This window comes from Bos indicus x Bos taurus, chromosome 1, assembly GCF_003369695.1.
Source record: "Bos indicus x Bos taurus breed Angus x Brahman F1 hybrid chromosome 1, Bos_hybrid_MaternalHap_v2.0, whole genome shotgun sequence".
Classification (NCBI taxonomy): Eukaryota; Metazoa; Chordata; class Mammalia; order Artiodactyla; family Bovidae; genus Bos; species Bos indicus x Bos taurus.
Window position 1 is genome coordinate 40,766,030 of NC_040076.1, and position 25,622 is coordinate 40,791,651.

The 25,622-nt window shown below is 36.9% G+C and overlaps 1 protein-coding gene across 6 annotated transcripts in view; it reads left to right on the forward strand.

The window, feature by feature from the left end:
- Positions 1-2,230: 2,230 nt before the first annotated feature.
- The window catches only part of EPHA6 (EPH receptor A6), a 1,019,792-nt gene continuing 996,400 nt past the window's right edge, over positions 2,231-25,622 (forward strand). For all 6 annotated transcript variants that reach the window (XM_027554351.1, XM_027554393.1, XM_027554360.1 and 3 more), the window contains exon 1: positions 2,231-3,357. In XM_027554351.1, the coding sequence (XP_027410152.1) occupies positions 2,982-3,357 (376 nt within the window). In that variant the 5' untranslated portion in view covers positions 2,231-2,981. The remainder of the gene's footprint in view (positions 3,358-25,622) is intronic.

A 25,622-nucleotide genomic window follows, 5' to 3' on the forward strand; every position in this document is an offset into this window, starting at 1 on the left:
CTAGTTAATTAAAAAACTACAAGTTTAGAAATTAACATAATTTGCATTTCTAAGTTAATAAATCATATTATACCCTTCAGTTTATCAGAAAACTAGAAAAATAGAATATCATTAAAAAGAAGTTGTCTCCCCCCAAAACCCAGAGTAAAAATATCTTAATATCAAAGTTTTAACTTAAATTTTGATATTTCACTTGACTATTACATTTTAGAGACTATATTGTAAACAGAACACCAATAACATTCTTTTCAAATTAGGCTAGAAGGAAGTAGCTCTAATGAATGGAAGGAAGGAAGGAAAGGGAGAGGGAAAAGAGAAAGTAAAAAATGAAAGGCTTCCCAGGTGGCTCAGTAGGTAAAGAAACTGCCTGCAACGCAGGAAGTGCTGGCAGAGCAGGTTCAGATCCCTGGGTAGATGAAATCCCCTGGAGGAGGAACTGGCAACCCACTCCAGTATTCTTGCATGAAGAATACCATGGACAGAGGAGACTGGTGGGCTACAGCCCATGAAGTCTCAAAGAGTCTGAAACGACTAAGGCAACCGAGCACACAGCCATTTTAAAAGGAGTGTCTTTGGATAAAATTACTCTCTTAGTGAGTTGTTAATGACATCTATAAAACTATTTACTGTAAATGATTTTAAACATAAGGAATTAAAATTTAATTATAAAAAGGTCATGAAGCTATATTCTTCGACAGTAAATATAAAGATTATTTTAAATCAAAACATAAATTATTGAATCATCTAACGCTTTTATGAACATTTAAGCATAATGATTTATATTATAATGTAATCTTTTAATTTTACAGTTTATAAATTGTAAACTGAGTTTGCAAATGCATATTGCAAATGATACTGACAGTCTATCAGTAAGAGTGGTAGCATCAGTAGCAAAATCAGATTTTATTCCTTTCAGTACTAATATATAAACTCCATACTTGGTTATCTTTTCAGAAGTTTTCTGCATACCTTTAAATTAGCTTGGACACCTTTAAAGAGAGGCAGTGTTTGAATTTCGAAAGAAAGTGGAAGTACAGTCACCAATCGGAAGCCTTCCTCACAACCTCAAAATCATGTGCCTTTCATATTTCTCCCCTTGCACGACTTAGACGTGGGGCATCTTTTTGCTGTATTTCTCTTTGCCTCCCATTGACTATAAAGCAATAACTGGAACCACTTCAACTGTGTGTGACACAAACATAGAAGCGCTAAAACGCGTCGAATGGAAGGCTGTTTTCTCCTCCAGAATTTTGTAAGCATCGAACGCAGATCCTTTGCTCTTCCATTTACTACTTTCCCAAATCCTACCACTGTGCCATTTCCCTCCCTCTGCCCTAGAGAAGAAAGATATACTTCATAATATCGTTTTTTTTTTTCTTCTTCTGGGTTTACTTTTCTTCCCTGTCATAAATATTTTTTAAAAAATATTCTCATGAATTTTGAGGTAGGATTTTCGACCTCACTCGACTGTAAAACCCTAAGTCCGTTCAATTAAAATGCTGATTATAATAACAACAGCGAATAAACTGTTATGGAACCCCCACACTAGTGGCACAGATTCCTTGGCGCGCCCTTCATAAACGTGTTAAGTTTAGCCTGGGCGCATTCTTCCTCCTTCCTGAGGTTCCTAGCGTGACCAGCCTCTTCCACCTGCGAGCAGTGGAGGCATTTTTTTGTTGCTGTCTACTAACCCCCTCTAGCGCCGGACTCGCAGCATCCGAGCGGCGGCAACCGGGCGGGCCAGCGCCGGGCTTGGCGGAGCTGGGAGGCGCTTGCGGCTCGGGCCCTACCCTCCACGTCCGCCTCGGCCGCGGGGTGAGGACGTCAGGGTTAGGCGCCCTGAGACCCCTCCTTGTTAGCACCTGTGTTGCCCCCTTTCCGAACTCCCAGCACTGGAGGCGAGGGCCGAGTGGTCCCACCAGGCAGCCGGCGCCGTGGAGCGCTGGGAGGGAGTGGGTGCCGCGAGGGGGCGGCTTCCGTGGGGATAGCTGTCCGCTCGCAGGCAGTCGGCGCGTCTGTGGAGGCGGCCACGCACAGCTCAGCCCGTGGGCTTCTCCGAGTCTGCGGTGCGACGCCCTCACGCTGCAGGCGTCCCGGGCCCCCCGAAATCCCGGCGCCTGCGGCTGCAACCATGCTCTTGACCTCCACTGTGAAGTCGCGGCCGCATGGTGACGACAAGACCTCAGTGCACCCGCCCCTCTCCAGCCTGAGGTGACTCCTCTGAAGCTCGCTGCCTTCCTTCGCTCTCCTAGGACTAGCTGCGGAGGCGGCCGCCAAGCTGAGGCTCTCGCCCTACCGGGCAAGTTTGGGCGACCCAGGCTGAGGAGCGGTAGGCTGGTCCGCCGCCGCCAAGCTCAACCCGGACCCGGAGCGCTCGGCCACAGCACTCGCCCCCTCCGGCGGCGGAAATGTGAAGTCGAGGGTAGCCCTGCAGGGTGCAGAGTAGCCCTAAAACGCTGGACGTTGCTGCCGCGAAATGGGAAGGAAAGTGCTTAGGAGACCAAGTGCGGCCTCAGACAGGCCCGGGAAAAGGCTGCCAAGGCCGAAGCGCGGCGCAGACGCGGCCGAGCTGGAGGGGTCCGTTCTGCGGGCCGCTGCCGTCGCCACCTAGGCTAAGAGCTGAGGGCGCAGCTCGGTAGCTTGGTCGGACCCCTTGCGGCCCCGCGGAGCCTCCTCAGTTGCTCGGCTCTCGCCGCACTGGCCGGAGGAAAGTTCCCGCGGCCCCCGCCCGCTCACAGCTGCGGCGCCCGCCCGGCTTTTGGCTCTGCAAGTGCCCACTCTGAGTTAGGAGAGGCGCTCAGACCGGCAGAGCTGCCCGAGCCACCGCCGCACCTGGCCGTCCCTCCCCCCATTCCCGCCGTGAGGCGCCCTCCCCCGCCCCTTCGCTCCCCTCCCCCAAACCACAGCCCGAGCTCGCTCCTGCGCGCGCGCTCTCCCAGGCCCAAGTGAATAGTCCTCGCGCGAGCGGGACACGGCGGTGGATGCAATTCCGCTCGTCTACAGCCGCCAGGAGCTCCCTGGCGCCGCAAGCAGCGTCCTCCTCCGAAGCAGCTGCGCCTGCACCTGGGCAGCCTGGACCTTCGTGCCCTGCCCCCGGGGCCTCGCGCGGGGGTCACCCCGGGACACCCACTGTGGGCCGGGTGGAGGAGGAAGAGGAGGAGGAAGAAGACGTGGACTCGGACCCGAAGCTGAACACCTGGCTGCGCTGCTGCCACTTCTCTTTAAGGGGGAGGAGAAGAGAGCCGGGGAGAACCATGGGGGGCAGCGAAGTCCGGGAATTTCTTTTGCAATTTGGTTTCTTCTTGCCTCTGCTGACAGCTTGGCCGGGCGACTGCAGTCACGTCTCCAACAACCAAGGTAAAGGGACCGGTGGAGTAGCAAGATGGGGCGGGAGGAAGTGGGTGTTCCGAGGACCGGTGCGTTGGTCGCCTCTTGGCAGGTAACTTCGTCTCGGGGTGGGCTTCTCCGGGCTCTCCACACGAGGGGGTCGAGGATGTCTCCTCACCAGATCGCCTGTCCACAGTTCCCGGGGCCGGAGACCTCACGAACTGCGGTCTCTTCTGCTTCCAAATGTCTTTAAACGGATGCGTGAGCATCAGCAGCAGTTGGGTCCCACTACTGGCGGCCGCGGGACCGCTCCCCCTGCGCGGTCTCCACGGGAGGTCAGGCTCTGTGGTAGAGGCTTAATGGAGACTTCTGGCTCTTTGCGGTCGCTCACTGCACGGTAACGTGTAGGTTCTCCCGCACGCCTGCAGGAAAGCAGATCGTTCTCGCTGTAGCCCCTGGCCAAATAACCAGCCTTGTGCCTTCGATAAACCAAACCCTCGCCCAGCTGCAACCCCTTTACCCCATCCCGACCGAATGTAGTAGACATTTAGAAATTATTCCGAATTGTTTCCAGCCCAGATGCCCGAAGGGACCGGGGGTGGGGGTGTTATTAGGTGTGAATTAAGAAGTTGTGAATATTCTATGCCTAAAGTCAGGTAAAGTGGTAAAGTGAAGATGAGGTTTACCGAATGGAAAGCACTGAGAATTTTTGACTTTTGTTTTTTTGCTTTCTAGCCAACAATCTTTATGAGACATACTCATTGGATTTCTGCTGTGAATATTTAAAGATCTATATTTAAAAAACCACGTCCATAATCTTAATCTTCCTAGACTGAGAGAGGAACAACCATAAAAGTTTTCCAGCATGTACCTGGCTGGATGCTCTCACTGGCACTGTGATGACCGCCGGTGTCACCTGTTACGTCACACTTTTAAAACACCTCAAATATAAAACTTAAATTAGAGTTACCATTCAACATACAAGATCTCGAAATAATTTGCAGGTATATAAATAGAGGTCAGATGGCATGAAAATGTGGGCTTTCTTTGCGAGGGTGAGAAGGTTAAGAGAGAAGGAAATTAGAACAGCACAGCCTTCTTTTTTGTCATAAACATATACAGCCAGTTTGTTAGAATAATTTAGAATCAATATTCAGTTCTCTTTATGTAACTGGTACTTTTGACATGCTTTTCTAATTCTTTGTCTTTTTTGTTTTTAACCTCCAGATTGCAATCACAAATGCATATGTCAGCTTGAAAACCATACACAACCATCTTGCCTTTGAAAATGTATTCTATAAGTACCACCTATAGTGCCATGCTCTCCTATGGAGGTGTATACCTTCACACACATCCCTTATTTGGTTTCAAGGACTACTGGCATTAAATATCAAAGGAAGTAGTTACTTAATTTACCTCTGAAAATTGAACATTGTTTAAAATAACATGTAATTACTTGACCTTTTTATTGAAAGGAGAAACGATTTTTAGTAATTGGAAAATCAGACATTTATGTTATACTAAATGTCTCTAGGGCTTCTAAAGAAGTATACACTTAAAGTCAAGTTGGCTAGGAATATTTTAACAGTTATATCCTTTCAATCATGTCCCTAAATCAACGTTTATATTTTCAAAGTTCCAGTAACCATCCTAGGCCCTGAGAATACTACCAAAAATAAAACATGTTACACTCTTCAAATGAGTAAAGAGCCATTCTACCAAAGTGTCTCAAGTATTAAAGTATGACCTTTCAGTAATTCATATTAAACTTAAGGGCATAGGGGAGTTGTTTGTCAACTCTTGCAGTAATTTTTATTTATCTATTTTAATAGCTTTCTCATACTTTTACAAGACATTTTAACTAAAAGATTTATCAATTATATCTAATTTATTTGTGTTTTGTAAATTAGCTTAACTTAGTGAATATTACTCAGCTTACCTAACAAATAGGATCATTAAAGATAGTCTCCAAAAACTCTTAATTTGCATTTGTACTAATAGTCTAAAAACACAAGCTATGTGTTACACTTGAATAATATTGTACCTAAAGGGTAAGTTGGGTAAAATTTAGAGTTTTTCAACAGAATATTATGGAAAAAATATGCTCAGATTTTTTTTCGTCAGACACAAATAATTGCTTTTAAAATGCTTTTTACAGCTTAAAGTTACAGTGGTTGGAAATTATGCCTTATAATATCTTGAGATAATTTTTGAATGCTGAAATAATCATGCTAATAGTTGATAAAATGTGGAAGTTCAAAATGTTATTTTTGAGACCAATTGAAGGATATTTTCTTATTTGTAGTTTCAAAAATAGATGACATGAATCAACATATCTTGCCAATTTGTAAACATTGAAAATATTTTACATTTTAGAATTACTGAAGTACATGTACAATATAGAAATACTAATGGAAAATACAAATCTTATCTATGTTCATAATATTAAGCATTGATAATAGGCTTAATATTTAATTTTAAGCATATGTATTCATTTTTCTAGTAACTTTTTGTCCTAAGAGCTAATGGAATTCTTGTTTTATTTTTAAAATTTGTTACAGAGGGTAAATTTTCATTTTAATATAATTTGCCTTCTCATTAAGAGTAATCAAAAAGTAAACTCTTTAATGTGATTTATTTTTACCAAATTATATGACATATTTCATGGTTGAATGAAGGTATCATCCTCTTCTTCATTCCCCATTTTGCATAGATAGAATAAAAGGATCCAAAAAGTGAACTATTTCATTTTTAACACTGTGCTAAGAGTAACTTGAATATAGGAAGCATCTCTTCTCTTGTTTTTTAACTGGCTGTGAATCTCTGCACCATAAAGGCAAAATAAATCAGTTTGACACTCTTTCTATTACTGAAACCTCCTTGAATTGATCAAAAAGTAAAGCTGCTTTCTAGATCACTTCATCTGATTAAGTAAATGAAAACATGATTTGTACTCAAATTTCCCTTATTCCATTAATTTTCCCTCTGTTTAAAACCACAGTATTTATTTTGTGTTGGTAATTTTAAAATTAACAGTTTTTACTCTCAAGATATGAAAACTTTTATTTTTGTACTAGAAAGATAGTTAGGAGAATATAAAATACAATCTTGTTTCATATGTCAGTAACCATGTATATCAATCTCAGTGATTAGTAGCCACCAGGGATCCATTAATTCAAAAATTACTCTGCTTTAGTCTAAAAGAGTTGATGCATCTCTCAGGGTATGACTCATGTTTCCAAAAATAATCAATACTCAAATAATTCATTAAATCAAAATATGGTTTGAATATGAGAGTCTGGTGAGTTCATTTTACTACCAAGATTGTGTTAATTGATCTTTCTCCTCCACCCAGGGATTTCAGTGAAAAATGAAATATACAAGGAAAACAATAGTTTGAGTCATTAGTTTCATTAAATTTATTAATTTGAATGAATTAAGTCTAAAATCCACTAAGTTGTGTGTAAATACAGGTGAACATAGCTGATCAGAAAAATACCTGCTTATTTACATTTATAGCCTCAAATTAGTTGAACTGACATAAATATTGTACACAAACTGTAAGACTGAATGTTGTTCTTATATTTACAGAAAGCGGGGAATTGAAGTATTTTCAGAAAGTTGAAGAGTGAACTTTACTGAAAATATTGAAAATTGGGTTCAATAAGGAAAACTGAGTGATTTATAAGGAATATTGCTAAAAGACCTTTCACTTATATAAAATTTGAGGGATAAACTATGATTGTAAAAGTGCAAGAGGTTGAAATCACATGCCTTTCTTGTTTTCCATAAGTATGAAAACAACCTAGAATGTAATTTTTTATACATTAACAAACTGAGCCATTGTAGAATTAGCCATTATGATTAGTATTTAAAATAGAATATAAAATGTCATTGATACACACTGGTCATCTAAATCTTTTTGTTCTGAGTTTGGGATAAGACTATATCTAAAATTTTTTTCTTACACAAAAATTATACAACATTCTTTAAGGATCTTATCTTCAAACTAGAAATAACATGAATAAAGCAGTATTAATATAGATTTTCTAAAGGGGCAAATATATATATATCTATATTTAATTAATGATTAAATAACATCTTTTTACATTTTAAAAATACTGTCAAACTTTTCCATATGGAATTTGTATTATTCTTATGTTACAAAATTAAATATTATTAAAAATCCAAGAGTTGAAAATTTTTCTTCAGTAATCATTGCTAGTATAAATAAGTAGCAAAAGGCATCAAAGATTTCTTGTATTTCCTTCTACTAATTCTTTTCCTCTGTGACAGACACCATATCTCAATCACTCTCTCTTTCTTCTTTCACACACAGGAGTACTTCTGACTATATATTTCTTTTGTCCTAAATGGTGAGAGAATAGATGTTATCTTACATTGTCCATCAGTCAACCAAATCCCTAAAGTTATAGAAGTCTCTTGTCTTCTTGACTCACCATTTCTTGGGACTATAAATACAGTAGAGATCAGTACATGTAGTTAAATAATAAACATGAATTAACTTTGTTCAGTGTACTTTGTTAATCATGTAATCAAACTAAACTTATACAGAAGGATTAAATTGTAAGTCATGTCCGACTCTGTGTGACCCCATAGACAGCAGCCCACCAGGCTCCCCCATCCCTGGGATTCTCCAGGCAAGAACACTGGAGTGGGTTGCCATTGCCTTCTCCAATGCATGAAAGTGAAAAGTGAAAGTGAAGTTGCTCAGTCGTGTCCAACCCTCAGTGACTCCATGGACTGCAGCCTATCAGGCTCCTCTGTCCATGGGATTTTCCAGGCAAGAGTACTGGAGTGGGGTGCCATTGCCTTCTCCATACATCCACAGTGTTAACTTTTAAATAAAAATTGTGTGTATATATATATATATATATATATATATATATATATATATACACACATGTGTATATATATATATATATATACACATTTAAGTTGTGCAACATAATTTGATATACTATGTCTATAGTGTTCTGATCAACTTGCAGTTTCTTTAGGACTGGCATTAGTTCTTTAAAAAACATGTATTATATTACCTCTTCTTTTGCCTTATTTTTATTGAGTATTCTGTTTTTGAATTTAATATTTATATGATGAAGAGAAAAAAGAGTAAGTAAGCCAGACTTCATAAATGCCTTCATGGAATTTATTTTCTACTAAGGGAGACTGACAAAAAATACGGAAGTAAATGAAACTATATACTATGGAGGAAACAATAAAGGCCCTGAGCAAATAACAGGAGGGACCCACTGTTTTAAATGTGGTGGTTGGAGAGGCCTCTCTGGGAAGTGACACATAAATGACATTCTCAAGGATGAGAAACAGCTAAATGTACAGAACAGGAAGAAGTGCATTCTAGGTAAAGGGAACTACCTGGTCAGTGACCTTGAAGGGAGATGAGCTTGTCGCCTTTGAAGAAATAAGTCCAGTATGGAACTGGAGCTTACTGAGCAAGGCAGAGAGTAGCCTATAGCGAGGTTTGAAAGAGAATGTGAAACCGGATCCACAGAGAAGAAAACAAGCCATGGAAAGGAATTAGGTTTTAATATTTTCCTTGGTAAAATGGGAAGCTAATGAGATTTCAACCATTTTTCATTTTTAGAGCATTATGGCTAGCAAGTAGAAGAGATGATTGGAAAATGAAGAGTAGTGTTAGGAGTCTATTGCAGTTTTTAGGGACATAGGGAAGGGTATGGTGGCCTGGCTAGCATGGTAATACTGAGATGGGGATAAGAAGATGGATTTGAGATAGCTTTTGGAAGTAGGATTATGGGATCATCTTATAATTACAGAAAAATAAATGTAGATATTCAGTATTTTGTCACTTTTTCCAAGGGACCTGAAAAAATTTTTCATTAATCCCCATAAAAATGATCTTGCTTATAGTAGTTGATTATTGACAACAGATAGGAAGGATGGGGTGAGAGGTCCATTCTCTACTTTAATCTTCTGAAACTATGATTTAAATAATAATAATACAGTTTTATTATTTCAAACCATTGTGCATAGCACTGTACACATATTTTATTAACATGAAATTTGTTAATGCATTTTTGACACAACTTTACATATATAGTTGTTTTTTGTCAGAGTGGATGGCACAGGTGGGTGGAGATATCTTAACAAAGCAATATGGTGATCCAACAGAATCTATTAAAATAGAGAGCAATATTTCAAAGTTTGGCTTATGCACCAGTTTTATTCATCTTTGTTATTATCAGACTACTGTTACTAAAAAGAAAAATAGAAGTGATACTATACATAAAATAGGCATGTTATCACATATTTTCTATTAGCCTTCTTTCTTCTCTGCATTTTGTTAAAATGAACAGAAACAAATGCATATTCAGTAAGCTTGTAAAAGACCCAGGAAATTAGATCTTAAGATGAGGGAAGAAAATATTAGGCTCTCCACTCAACAACAGTAAATTGCATGTAACTTAGAAACTTTCCCTGACCAGTTATTGTTCATCACTGTGAGTTGCCTGGAGAAGGCAATGGCACCCCACTCCAGTACTCTTGCCTGGATAATCCCATAGAGGGAGGAGCCTGGTAGGCTGCAGTCCATGGGGTTGCTAAGAGTCGGGCACGACTGAGCGACTTCCCTTTCACTTTTCACTTTCATGCATTGGAGAAGGCAATGGCAACCCACTCCAGTGTTCTTGCCTGGAGAATCCCAGGGACGGGGAGCCTGGTGGGAGGCCGTCTATGGGGTCGCACAGAGTCAGACACGACTGAAGCGACTTAGCAGCAGCAGCAGCAGTGAGTTGCCTACTACTACTACTACTACTAATATATGACAGCAATTGTTAAATATACAGAAGTGTAAAAAATCTTAATTTAACAGTCCTAAATACCTTGTATATATTTGGAAAATCAATACTATGGAGATGTTTCATTTAAACATTTGTAAATATTCTTAAATGTACATATTCACACATAGTAAATCTTATACTTCAGTGTTTAGAATGTTCTGGAGAATACTATTTTATAGTGATTTCCTTTCAGTAAACATTATGAATTCTTAGGAGATATACAGTTTTGATTTTCAATGATAAATATTCTAGAACTGAGTGATAATGTTTGTACTTTAAAAAGATGTTTATCAGAGCCTACTATTTGGGCTTCCCAGGTGGCGCTAGTGGTAAAGAATGCCCCTGCTAATGTAAGAGACTTAACAGACAGGTCTTGGATCCATGGATCAGGAAGATCCCCTGGAGGAAGAAATGGTAGTCCACTCCAGTATTCTTGCCTAGAGAATCCCATGGACACAGGAGCCTCAGGGGCTACAGTCCATGGGGTTGCAGAGTCAGACATGACTATAGAGATTTGGCATACATATACACACTGATAGGTAGGTACTTACTACATGTAAGAATTCAAGAAGTTTTCCTTTAAGAATGTATGTCAATGTACGGCAAAACCAATACAATATTGTAAAGTAATTAGCCTCCAATTAAAATAAATTTATATTAAAAAAAGAATATATTAATATAGTTTAGTGAAGAGTTTCCAGTCTCTTTCCAAGTCTAGTAGGAAAATTTTCTGTTTTCTTAAAATTAGATCCAAAATTAATTATTTTTTTATAATTAGAAAAACTTTTAAAGGACATTTGTCATATGATAACATGTAAGAGTACTGATGTTCAGCTCTCATATTTATGTATTGATTATTTGCAAGTAATATCTTATTTCATTAAAGTACATCTCAAATTTAAGAAAATAAGTCACTCAGCAGCCACATCTTAAAGTATCTCCCTGTGTCAGGCATTATGCTAGATTCTAAGATAGAATTCTACAACAGATTCTAAGCTAGGTTCTACAACAGTGATTATCATACAGTCTCTATTCTTTAGAAAATCAGCCTTCTCTTTTTATTTATCCTTGAGTAATTGATAATTAATCCTTAATTGATGATTTTTATAAGATGAATTTTACAGTAAATGATATCATGAGGGAAAGAAGGAAGAGTGTAAAGTAATACTACTAACACTTTTATGTGTTTTTATTTGTAAAATTGCTTCATAGGGATCTTCTAATATTAGTTTATGGGTGGGCATATATTTTATTTAATTGCATGAAAATTAAACATAAATATGCATTGAATAAACACAACCATTCATAGAAAATATAAATATTTCAAAACTCTAATGGCTTTCCATGAACTGACATGTGGAGGCAGGTTTTGTTTAAATGATATTCAGAGAAGGCAATGGCAACCCATTCCAGTACTCTTGTCTGGAAAATCCCATGGACAGAGGAGCCTGGTAGGCTGCAGTTCATGGGGTCGCAAAGAGTTGGACACGACTGACTGAGCGACTTCACTTTTGCTTTTCACTTTTATGCTTTAGTCTAGCTTTTTCTGGTGTGTTTATTTAAGGTGGATTTATTATTAAAAACTGTGATTCATGGTGAAGAAGCTAGTTTCCAGTTTCAGATAGCAGCAAACATACATCTTAATTGAGTTGTGAAGCAAGAATTGGGTATTGGGACTGAAAGCAGGTATTTTCAGTCCATGTCCTGAAAAATGCATTCAGCTGCTTTGCCAGGATACTGCTGTGTCCTCTAGCTATTGGCCTGTTTGATGATCTGAACTGGCTGGATATAAATGAAAAATCACCACCCTTGCTCCCGTTTCATTTTATAACTTAAGTTGTAATGTTATACTTACTTTCTGATCTTAGAAGTTATAACATCTCTTTAGAAACTGAATGTTCAAGAGTTAGAATTAGTTATGAATTATTTTATTCTTGTAATGTTTGGTATCTGGATATATGGGATATTTATATACATAACTTATTTACTAATGTTAACCTACTAATAACATGACAGAATGATTATTATTTTAGGTTGATTTCTGTAATATTCATATTTGTGGTATATGAGCATTGCAAAGAGGAACACTTTTTCTTAAAATTTATTTTAATTGAATAATTGCTTTACAATGTTGTGTTGTGTTTCTGCCATACAACATAAATCAATCCTAAGTATACATATGTCCCCTCCCTCTCTAACCTCCCTCCATCCCTCATTCCACCACTCTAGTTGTCACAGAGCACCAGGTTGAGCTCCCTGGGGAAACACATTCTTGAAATAGTACGTAGAGTATAATATCTAGAATAAGTAAAAGCATTTACGCATAATTTAAAAAAATCAATATATGAAAATATTCCTACTTATGATTATAATTAGATATAATTTAAGCAAGTTAATAAAGCAGGAAATATTTTATATATTAGGAAATTAAAATGTATTATATTAATGTGTATTCCAAATAAGAATTATCTAGAATTAATTGAAATGATTGCCTCCAAATATGAGTTGAAGTATATCTCAGTATCACCTTAATTTTTACTTTAAAAGACACAAATGTGTTCCATATGTTGCTGGCACATTATTATTGTAAAATAATTAAAATTAAATGTTCAATTAGAAAAACTGTGTAATGGCCAATAAATGTTATGATAAAAATTGAAACCTCAAGCAACTGAAGTTTATTATATAGTACAGTACTAAGTAGCTATAAACATTCAAAATGAAAGAAAAATAGGGATAGAAAAAAATTGAATTATGGTACTGTTTTTAAAATGAACCTAATTGGTCAAGGAGTTTCTCTTGTTACATATATCTGATTCTACCCTGGGTTAGACCCTTAATCTCTGCAAGTGCAGAAGTGTCCTGATGTCAGACAATGTTAGCTAAAACTCTTTTTAAAAAATTCTGAAAATTTCTTTTCACTCTCTGTCTAGATTTAAAATATACTTAGACAACATTTAAATTGTGAATGCAAGTGAAAATAATTTGTATTTGTCCTTATATGTGACAGGAAAGCACTCAGCAAACTAATAGATAGCATTGTACAAAATCATAAGACTTGAGTCAATTTCTAAAAGTGAATAAAATCCATGCATTAGTCCACTGGTTAAAAGTTATAATGCCTGAACAACAACAATAACAAAATCCCAAGACTGTAATAGCCAGAACAATTTTATAACAGTACAACATTTAATGAGGAAAGTACACTATTACCTTGGCTGTTTTATATTCTGTATTTAATGAGGGAATATTCAGAAAGAGATCCTAATTTTTATCTGAAAAAGAACAATTTCAGGAGTGTATGTTGTTGGTATAGCATATTACTTAGCATGGTTTAAAAAGAAATGAAAAATAACATGTTCCAAATTTATTTTTATTTTTATGATATACATAAGAGGAAAAATTGTACCTATATTATAATAACTTACTATCTTAAAATGCTATAGTAAAATAACTATTTTATAGAGAACTATAGTTCACCCTAGTTATTAAAATAACAGGTAGTTTGTTTACTTAAAATTACATGTGTAAGAACCTTTATAATATTTACTAGTTTATGGCCAGAAATCCATGTATATGTATATGCATTATTTTTTAGGCTTTTCAAGAGCTTTATACCCTAGTAAAGAAGAATTAAAATGTAATAATTTATTTTAAAGTTTAATATTCTAGAGTGTTAAGTACTTGTTAAAGCTAAATGAAAAATATCCCCTAAAGTTATGAAGCCTTAAGATCAGATGAAATTGTTTACCTGTGTTTTTTTTTTTTTTATAAAGTTCTAAAATGCTTTTCTGTTGTAATATAGATGTATTTATCTTTGGGTTTTTGTTTGTTCATTCTTATTTTTATTACTTATGTACACAAACAGTTCTTAATCTGTATGGTTTATTTGTATATATTTTCCTATAATCCTCAATTTAGTTCAGATTAAATATATATTCACCCAAATTTTAAATGAAATATATTGAACCTACTATTTTTTTTCACTGTGCAGGGAACAGGAAACGTAAAAGTGGGTCACTTTGCCTTGAACTTCTGAGAACAAAAGATTTAATTAATGAGGCTATTTATATGTTAGTGAATATTTGACAAAGTAATATGGATTTAGCTGTTCCATAGATAAGTTCACATCTATGAACTATTGTTTACAGAGATAAAAATATGAAAGCACAAGCTGCAGGAGACATGGGTTCAAACCCTGGGTTGAGAAGATCCCCTGGAGGAGGGCATGAAAACCCTCTCCAGTATTCTTGCCTAGAGAGTCCTGTGGACAGGAGCTTGGTGGGCTATAGTCCATAGGTTTGCAAAGAGCTGGACATGACTAAAGTAGCTTAGCATGCATGCGTGCATATTAGCCATGACGATATATTGACCCTGGCTTTGTGTGACTACTAGAAATGAAATAAGATCTGTCTCCTTTACATTGAGGACAAAGCTGTAAAGTTGACAGTAAAATACTAGGTTGATGAAAAAGTAATTGCAGTTTCGAACCATGAATTTTAAATCGTTACAACCAGGCTCAAACACATCTTATTAATCAAAATAGAAACCAGTACAGTCAACACATTTTTGCCAATGAGAAATGTTTATTCTTATAGTGTAAAAATCTGTGCTTCAGGATTCCGAGATCTCTTGGAAAATGTTTTCTATTCTGCTAGGTGTTTTCTCTGCAAAAAGTTGTTGAGATATTTGAAGTGGTAGTCGGTTGGCAAAAAGGTCAGGTATGAATATGATGGATGAGGCAAAACTTAGTAGCCCAATTTGTTGAATTTTTGAAGTGTTTATTGTGCAACATGACCTCAGGCATTGTTCTGGAGAAGAATTGGGCCCACTCTGTTGACCCAGTGCCGCCTGCAGGCATTACAGTTTTTGGTGCATCTCATCAATTTGCTGAGCATACTTCTCAGATGTAATGGTTTTACTGGGATTCAGAAGCTGTAGTGGATCAGATCAGCAGCAGACCACCAGACAGTGACCATGACCTTTTTTTGATACAAGTTTGTCTTTGGGAAGTGCTTTAGAGCTGCTTCTTTTGTTCAACCGCTGAGCTGGTCATGGCCGGTTGTTGTCTAAATCCACTTTCAATGCAAGTCACAGTCCAATCGAGAAATGGTTCAATGTTGTTGCATAGAATAAGATAAGACAACACTTCAAAATGTTCATTTTCTTGATTTGTGATCAGCTCACAAGGCACACCACTTATCAAGCTTTTTCACCTTTTCAATTTGCTTCAATTGACAAAGGACCAAGGAATGTTCAATGCTGAGTTCTTCAGCAACTTCTTCTGTGGTTGTAAGAGGATCAGCTTTGATGATTGCACTCAGTTGGTCATTGTCAACTTCCAGTGGCCGGCCACTGCACTTCTCTTCTTCAAGGCTCTTGTCTCCTTTGTAAAACTTCTTGAACTACCACTGCACTGTACGTTTGTTAGGAGTTCCTGGACCAAGCATGTTGTTGATGTTGAGAGTTCTTACTGCTGCTTTATGATCCATTTGAACTGGAAAAGAAAATCGCTTGAATTTACTTTTTATCTAATATCATTTCCCTAGGGTGAAATATAAAATTAAAAATATATAAATATAAAATATGCAGCAAGCAATGTCACTAACAAAAAAAATCAAGCAGAAATGTGCATTAAAATGATATATAACATAACTACATTTACTTAAGAATGTATTGCAATATCAAGCAGCAGATTGAACAATGCAGAACTGCATCAACCTAACACTAGCAATTTAGTAAAGATAAAGGGAAATAATTTTAAAAACTATAACAAAAAATCTTGAGTTACATATGGGAAATGAAAATGAGTCTCATATTTATTCATTCATTTTTATTATGGTTCATTATTGTAAATATATATAAGTGATAAGAGAATCTGATGGGACTGTAAATTTATACAGCCATTATGGAAAACAGTATGGAGGTAACTTAAAAACTAAAAATAGAACTACCATATGACCCATTAGTCACACCCCTGGGCATATACCCAGAGAAAACCGTAATTCAAAAAGACACATATGTTCCAAAGTGAATTGTAGCACCATTAAAATAGCCAGGACATGGAGACAACCTAAGACTTCATCAACAAAGAAATGATTAAAGAAGATGTGGTTGTTGTTGTTGAATATTGAATATTACTCAGTTATACTCAGTATTACTCGGCCATAGAAAGGAATGAAATTGGATCACTTGTACAGATATGAATGGACCTAGAGACTATCAATGGCAACCCACTCCAGTGTTCTTGCCTGGAGAATCCCAGGGATGGGGGAGCCTGGTGAGCTGCCGTCTATGGGGTTGCATGGAGTCGGACATGACTGAAGCGACTTGGCAGCAGCAGCAGCAGAGACTGCCATATAGAGTGAAATCAGAAAGAGAAAAACAAATATTGTATATTAATACATACATGAATTTAGAAAAATAAATATGTTCTTACTTGCAAATGGAAAGAGACACAGGTGTAGAGAACAAATGAAAGTACACCAGTGACAGAAAGGTGGGGCAGGTGGGATGAATTGGGAGATTCAGTTTGACATATATACACTATTAATTGTGTTGTTGTTTAGTCGCTATATCATGTCTGACTTCTTTGTGACTCCATGGACTGTAGTCTGTCAGGCTCTGCTGTCAATGGGTTTCCCAGGTAAGAATGCTAGAGTGGGTTGCCATTTCCTTCTCCAGGGGGTCTCCCCAACCCAGGGAAACAACTGATGTCTCCTGCATTGTCAGGTGGGTTCTTAACCACTGAACCATCAGGGAAGCCATGCACTATTGATAGTATGTATAAAATAGATAACTAATGAAAACCTACTGTATAGCTCAGGGAACTCTACTGAGTGCTCTGTGGTGACCTAAATGGGAAGGAAAGCCAAAAAATGAGATATATATATATATGTATAGCTGATTCACTTTCCTGTACAATCAGTTCAGTTCAGTCACTCAGTCGTGTTCAACTCTTTGTGACGCCATGAATCACAGCACACCAGGCCTCCCTGTCCATCACCAACTCCCGGAGTTCACTCAGACTCACATCCATCGAGTCAGTGATGCCATCCAGCCATCTCATCCTCTATCATCCCCTTCTAGAAACAAACAAAATATTGTGAAGCAACTATAATAAAAATTAATTAAAATGTATATAAGTAATAAGAATTAAAATGAATGACTTCTCTGGAAACTTCAGTTTTTAAGCTACTTTGAGTTAGTTTTCTTCACTTGAAGATTGAAACTTATTCTTGTGTGTAGATAAAAATAATCCAAGGGATTGATGCCTTAGACTAGATGTAGAGTTTTTTAAATAAGTAGCACCACTTGATTTTTTCATTAAAAGTTTTATCATATTCTTTAAGAACTAGCTTATTTAATGATGGTGGCTGGTTTTAAAGATCAGTTCAGTTCAGTCACTCAATTGTGTCCGACTGTTTGCAACCCCATGAACTGCAGCATGCCAGGCCTCCCTGTCCATCACCAACTCCTGGAGTCTACCCAAACCCATGTCCATCGAGTTGGTGATGCCATCCAACTATCTCATCCTCTGTCTTCCCCTTCTCCTCCTGCCCTCAATCTTTCCCAGCATCAGGGTCTTTTCAAATGAATCAGCACTTTGCATCAGGTGGCCAAATATTGGAGTTTCAGCTTCAACATCAGTCCTTCCAATGAACACCCAAGATTGATCTCCTTTAGGATGGACTGGTTGGATCTCCTCACAGTCCAAGGGACTCTCAAGAGTCTTCTCCAACACCACAGTTCAAAAGCATCAATTCTTCAGTGCTCAGCTTTCTTTATAGTCCAACTCTCACATCCATACATGACCATTGGAAAAACCATAGCCTTGACTAGACAGATCTTGATTGGCAAATAATGTCTCTGCTTTTTAATATACTATCTAGGTTGGTCATAACTTTCCTTCCAAGGAGTAAGCATCTTTTAATTTCATGGCTGCAGTCACCATCTGCAGTGATTTTGGAGCCCCCCAAAATAAAGTCTGATACTGTTTCCACTGTTTCCCCATCTATTTCCCATGAAGTGATGGGACCAGATGCCATGATATTCGTGTTCTGAATGTTGAGCTTTAAGCCAACTTTTTCACTCTCCTCTTTCACTTTCATCAAGAGGCTCTTTAGTTCCTCTTCACTTTCTGCCATAAGGGTGGTATCATCTGCATATCTGAGATTATTGATATTTCTCCCAGCAATCTTGATTCCAGCTTGTGCTTCCTCCAGCCCAGCATTTCTCATGATGTACTGTGCATATAAGTTAAATAAGCAGGATGACAATATACAGCCTTGACATACTCCTTTTCCTATTTGGAACCAGTCTGTTGTTTCATGTCCAGTTTTAACTGTTGCTTCCTGACCTGCATACAGGTTTCTCAAGAGGCAGGTCAAGTGGTCTGGTATTCCCATCTTTTTCAGAATTTTCCATAGTTTATTGTGATCCACACAGTCAAAGGCTTTGGCATAGTCAATAAAGCAGAAATAGATGTTTTTCTGAAACTCTCTTGCTTTTTCGATGATCCAGCGGATGTTGGCAATTTGATCTCTGGTTCCTCTGCCTTTTCTAAAACCATATTAAACATGTGGAAGTGCACAGTTCACGTATTGCTGAAGCCTGGCTTGGAGAATTTTGAGCATTACTTTACTAGCGTGTGAGATGAGTGCAATTGTGCGGTAGTTTGAACATTCTTTGGCATTGCCTTTCTTTGGGATTGGAATGAAAACTGACCTTTTCCAGTCCTGTGGCCACTGCTGAATTTTCCAAATTTGCTGGCATATTGAATGCAGCACTCTCACAGCGTCATCTTTCAGGATTTCAAATAGCTCAACTGGAATTCCATCAGCTCCACTAGCTTTGTTTGTAGTGATGCTTCCCAAGGCCCACTTGACTTCACATTCCAGCATGTCTGACTGTAGATGAGTAATCACACCATTGTGATTATCTGGGTCGTGAAGATCTTTTTTGTACAGTTCTTCTGTGTATTCCTGCCATGTCTTCTTAATATCTTCTGCTTCTGTTAGGTCCCTACTTTTTCTGTCCTTTATTGAGCCCATCTTTGCATGAAATGTTCCGTTGGTATCTCAGATTTTCTTGAAGAGATCTCTAGTCTTTCCCATTCTTTTAAAGATAAAGAGCATAAAAACTATAACAACACAAAATCTTATGGTTTTGTGGATTATATCTGGTTTTGTTTGCTGATTGTTTTATCTTTAGATAATGGTAAAATTGTAAACCCTGTATGATTTATATTACATGCAATTTAAAGCTGAAAAATATTTTAGTTTCCTGTCATCTGAAGTACTTGTTTTATTGTTATTTTCTCATCCCTACCTCTATTAAATATTGGCTTTTAGAGGTGTTTCACAAATTGAAAATTGATAGTATTCTTTAATGTTTTTTTTGAGAAATTAAATTACTGTTTGATTAATCTGTATTTTATATTTGATAAATGTGCCTGCAGAGGAATATAAGGATAGGAATTTCTTCCACAACTGGGTATTTTTAAACAGAGAAAAACCAATAGCAGATTGTCCATGATTAACTGTTGACATTTAAATTTGTACATTTAGAATGTCAAAAAGCACTGAAACTGTCAATTTAGTGTCTAAATTATAATAATATTATTTTCAAATCCAAAATTTTATGATTCTCATCCTTCCTTCAACATAGAGATGTATTTAAAATAAGTTGAAATAATTTAAGATCTTTTGACAAACTTAACTTTTAATAATTGGTTAACTGAAAAACTACAGATCTGTGGAAAGCTTAATAAATTATTCATATCTTTGTGTGCATCTGGGTTTGTTGTTGTTGCTATGATTATTAGTATAATACCTTAGTGCTGGCATTGTTTCTAACTCATGAAAATAAGTGTCTTTATAAAGGTATATTATGATTGGATTCATGTATCCCTCTTTTAATCATTATAAAATACCTGGAATATGGTGGTGTAATGCTATATCATAAAAATTATTTTAATCTGTGCCAGAGTATATCATAAGTCTTTAAAGTATTTTCTTCCATGGAAGGTGATTTGTCTAGGCTGTGATAATCTGAGTTGTTGTCAGGCTATATTATGGTGATGATATTTTTTGAGATTTGATATCTTAATTATAAAAGATTATGATTTCAAATATGCACTACCACACATAAGCCACATTTATTATGGTATAGCTGCTATTTTGTAAATGCACACTTGCTTGCTTGGAAGCTCTACTTCTAATGTGCACCAGATTAGGGGAAGCTTAAATAGTACCTCTAAAACTAAGGAAAAAGCCACATATTTTCTTTTTAATATACACTATTGTCCAGATCTAAGATTATCCTGTTTATTTAGTTGCTCTCAACTACTGATATAAAAATTTGGACTTAATTTTCTTCCAGTGCAAAATTATGGAATATTTCATGCAAATAGACTATTTTTAATTTACCTCCTTTAGTCTTAAATAGGTATGATAATAATTTTATGTGTAAGTTCTTGATATACTGTTTATGTGTGTCATGTTAATTTCAAGTATTTTCCCCCAAGTTACCTTTTTTTGTTGTTGTTCAGTTGTGTCTGACTCTTTGTGGCCCCATGGCCTGCAGTACTCACTTCCCTGTCCTTCACAATCTCCCAGAGCTTGCTCAAACTCATGTCCATCAAGTCAGTGATGCCATCCAACTATCTCATCGTCGGTAGTCCCCTTCTCCTGCCTTCAACATTCCCTAGAATCATGGGCTTTTCTAATGAATTAGTTCTTCACATCAGGTGGCCAAAGTATTGGAGCTTTAGCTTCAGCATCAGCCCTTCCAATGAATATTCAGAATTGATTTCCTTTAGAATTGACTGGTTTGATCTCCTTGCCATCGAAGGGACTCTCAGGAGTCTTCACCACCACCACAGTTCGAAAGTGTCAGTTCTTGAGCACTCAGCCTTCTTTATGGTCCAACTCTCACATCCATACATGACTACTGGAAAACCCATAACTTTGACTAGATGGACATTTGTTGGCAAACTAATTTCTCTGCCTTTTAATGTGTTGTCTAGGTTGGTCACAGCTTTTCTTCCAAGGAGCAAGTATCTTTTAATTTCATGGCTGCAGTCACCATCTGCAGTGATTTTTTAAATTAATTCTTTGATATTAAGACTGGCTTCAGCTTCCAAATTTTTCCACTTACCAATTTTCCCTTCTAGTATTTGCTTCTGATAACATTCATACATTGAACAATAGGCAGTTGGGAAGCAAATACCCATTTACTAATCATTGTAATAGTGCTTTACATACCAGTGATAACTCCCTGCCTAGATGTCAGTTATAAAATTACAGCTATGGAACTTATGTTGAAGTGGGATTTTCTTACCTTCCAATTTAAATCTAATCCTCCAAAATCTACTTATTCACAGGAACAAGAGTGGCTGATGCCTGCGTAGTTATAGGTAGGTAGAAGAGGGAGAGGAAAAGATAGGCTCAAGGTATAGGGATATTTACATCATTTATTATGCAATGAGGATGACAAAAAAGTGATTGCTCAAGACTCTATGGCAGGTGTGACTTTACCTTGGATCCACACACATACAGAATCTTCTGATTTTGTCTAACTTGGAAAAACTCCTTGAGTTGAAAGCTCAAAAACAGTTAAAAGGGGGTTGAGAATTTGAGTAAGAATTTAGGCTGAATATCTAGCTGCAATCAAGGAAATTTCCTTCTCCAGTTCTCATTTCTCAACACTTAATATTTTTGGAGAAGTCCATAATTTTATGGAATGATGTCCGTTACTCTTTTTCTTAGTTAATTTTTAGGTTTTTAATGGGTAAAGAATCTTTGCACATCTTATTTAACTATATTTTCTAGATGTGTTACTGCTTCACGTTAATACATGATGCCTTAGGGTACTATGACAACAAACATTTCTTTTGAAGATGTAAAGTGTTCTAGAAAGCAATTAAACAGAATGTTGAAAAAATATTCACAGACTTAGATCTATTAATTCTACTTTTATGAGTCTAAATTCTAGGGGAATGCATGGATAAAGACAGGTCAGAATTTATATACGGATTTTCATCTTGGCCTTATTTGTAAAACTGAAGAATTGGCATCAAAGTCAATGCCCCCCAATAGGAACATCTTCACTGAGACATAACTTCTTTATTTGCATGAGGGCATGTGTATCAATAGGAGTCCCAAATCTCTCTATGTGAAATGGTGGAAATGTTTGCTACTGAGAGAGAATATAAGAGAGATGTTAGGAGAACAAGGAAAGAAGGCTTTGCAGTAGGAACAGTCTGATGGAGATTCCAGGATTAATTTGAAATACCCAAAAGGATGGTTTAAAGATGATGGTCTGTTCTATTTGAAATCATTTGCATGAATGAAATGTTAACCATTTCCTCCATCTTTACCTCCAACATTTTATCAGGTATATTAATCTCCAGAAAAACAAGAATAGAAAATATGAATAAAAATTCTCTGAGTAAAGACCAGTTGAGCCCCACAACAATAACAAAAAAATCCTGAAAAGATCAGATTTTTCAGAGTTTAGCTATTCATCTATGTAGGGTTGTGCAGGATCTCTGCCTTGTCTTGTAGGCTGTTCAGAACTGCAGCTAGGTTGGGAATTCCCTTCTCATCTGGTCCTAAAATGAGTTTCTGATCCCTTCAGTGGGAGCAACATTGATCTTCTAACATGATAGCATTCCCATGTAAAATTTACAGATGGTAAAGAATTAGAAAAGAAAAAGAAAAGCAAAGCTACCAGTGTGTCCACTGTGTATTCTGTTTCTCTTATCAGGAGCACAGGTCAAATAGATGGATTTTAGAGGGAAAGGGGTAATTTTAGCAATATGGAATCTTGTTTCATATGCTCTAAATGTACTAGCTTCATTTTCATTTTTATGAATGCCTAGAATAGCTGTGTTTTGCTCATGGCAGTGAGTTCTGAAGTCAGGGATTTCTTCATAGTTTCCAGCACAATGAAAATGGGAGACTGTTTTAGTAAAAGTGGAGGAGCAGGACTCTGTCTCCCTCTCCTTTTTCCTAGAGAAACACTGCCTCATTCCCCAGCACCTCTATAGCTCAATCATGCTGCGCTTTCCAATACATTAAGTGATAGCTACCAATCCTAGACTCCCCTTGCAGCCTGATACCTGGCTGAGAGCTGAATTTACACCATCCCTGGTATTTAGCAACCAGAGGATTAATTTTGATCATATGCTATTACTAACAAATGAATCTCCAGTGGGGGTCTATTATGAATGGCAACATTTTCAGATTTGGAAAAACTGCTGAAAATAATGGTCACTCGTACAAACTGGTTGAGGTCACTAGGGTCAGGACATTTTCTCATAAGCAAAGCTTCAGACTCAGTTTATATTTACTGGCTGTGTTTTAGAGATTGGAAGCTATCGCTGCCCAATGTTATAATGATTATAAAAGAGGGCATACTGTGGGACACAGCCCACTTTATTTTGGACTAAAAAGTGTTATCTGTTAATTAAGAATACGTTTGCTTTAAAGTTATAAAAATATCAGTGTAAGGGATGGGATAATCCATTTCATATTTGGCAAATTTATGATGGGGGAAAAATAAGTTCACATAGTACAAAGAGGAAGAAATATAATGAAATACAGTTATCATCTTTTACTTCAGGGAGTTTAGTTCCTATCATAATTGGTGCTTTCAAGCACTGTATAATGCTCCTTTTCCAATAAAATCATACTAGAAGTAGCTGGATTAGGAGTTTGCTTTTCAAAAGTGATCAAAAGAAAATAGGTGAGGTCATTTGCTTTCTCTGCTCTTCTTGAGAAATATTGATATTTTTTAAATATTTTGATATTAAAAAATTTATGTGTATTTCTTCTTGAAACTAAGTATATGACAACCCAAGGGGGTATGAGAGCCATCTTCCAGTCTCATGTGGAAATAGAGGTAGCGTCTGCTTCCTGTCCTCTTGTGCTTTTCAACATTCTGATTTGATGACTAAAATCTATTAAATGCTTACATATGACATGGAATATATTTGACATAAATATTGTATTTTAAGCTTGAGTTGTATTTTATTAAAAGTTTAAAATAGCTTACTTAGCTATTACTGTGGTTCTTACAGTCTTTTAGCAGTTATTTCCACTCTGACCTAGTGCTTATTACCTGTCTTTACAAACACACACACATACACATGCAGTCTGAAACACTATGTTATTTGCTCTGTAATTTTTTTCCCCACTATTGTGTAGGGATTCACATAATTCCAAGTATTCCATTTTAGTGCTATAATGAAGAAAACTATAAATTTAAAGTATGTGTACATTTTACTTTTTTCTACTCTATTTAGGGTCACATTACATTAAGTATTTCAAATATAACTTGCTTGAGGCTGTAGTTTTTAGGAAAATCAGCTCTCATTTAAGTTCAAAATAAATGGATAGCATCTTTGTTCTTAGGATATTTCTGTGAAAAACTCAAATGTGTTTTGTACTCAGCAGACTCTCTGATTAACACATGTATAAAAGTGTATTGTATCTCCAGGTGAAGGAGGATTTGTATTATATCTTGTTGATGGTGAATTTGACATAGTAAGAAAAATGAAGAAAAAGACCAAATGCTTTTCAACTGTGTATATTAATTTAATTCCACCACTTTATCTTTTTATTCCACCTTTCCAAGGTAAGCAGCATAAACTACTGCACTTATTTTACTTATGGAATTTATATGGAAGTTAAGTTACTTGGCAAAGCTGATAGAACAAATTAGTAACCACAAAGGAAAAAGACAGCAGGCCTTAAGCCTATTAAATCAGTGTACTTTCTAAATGGAAGGAGAATTTCAGGCAAGTCCTAGATTATTAAAATTTAAAAGATATTGAATTTAAATATTGTTCCTCTACATTAATGTCTTGAAAACTTTTCAAAATACTTGAACTATATTATTTTAAAATATTGATAATGTTTTTTAAAAGAATGGGAGACTTATTTGGAAAAAAATATCTTAAAAAGAATTTATTTCTCTGGATTATAATGCTTTCTAAATTAGGATTTAATAGTTATGGCATTAAGTGATAGTGCCAATTTTACTCTCATTTTCTTTATAAATTATTTTAGTGGTTGTAAGGCCCATTAGTTGATGATGGACAGGGGGGGCCTGGTGTGCTGTGATTCATGGGGTCGCAAAGAGTCGGACATGACTGAGCGACTGAACTGAACTGAACTGAAGGCCCGTTATTGTGTGCTTTTGCTTATATGTTTATTGTCTATTTGTCCGGATATGTTTAAACTGCTGGTTAGGCACTGTACAAGCAGTCTTGGTTAATGAGCAATAATGGCAACTTCAGTATTTAATGATAAGCTGTACAATTTGAGTCTTTAGCCCAACTCTCCTCCTTTTGCACTGCTTGTGATTTAGCCTCATTCCAGATCAAACATAGCAACTATCACATCTTAGTGTCTATAAGAATTGTTGAGAATTTTTTTCAAGTTGACA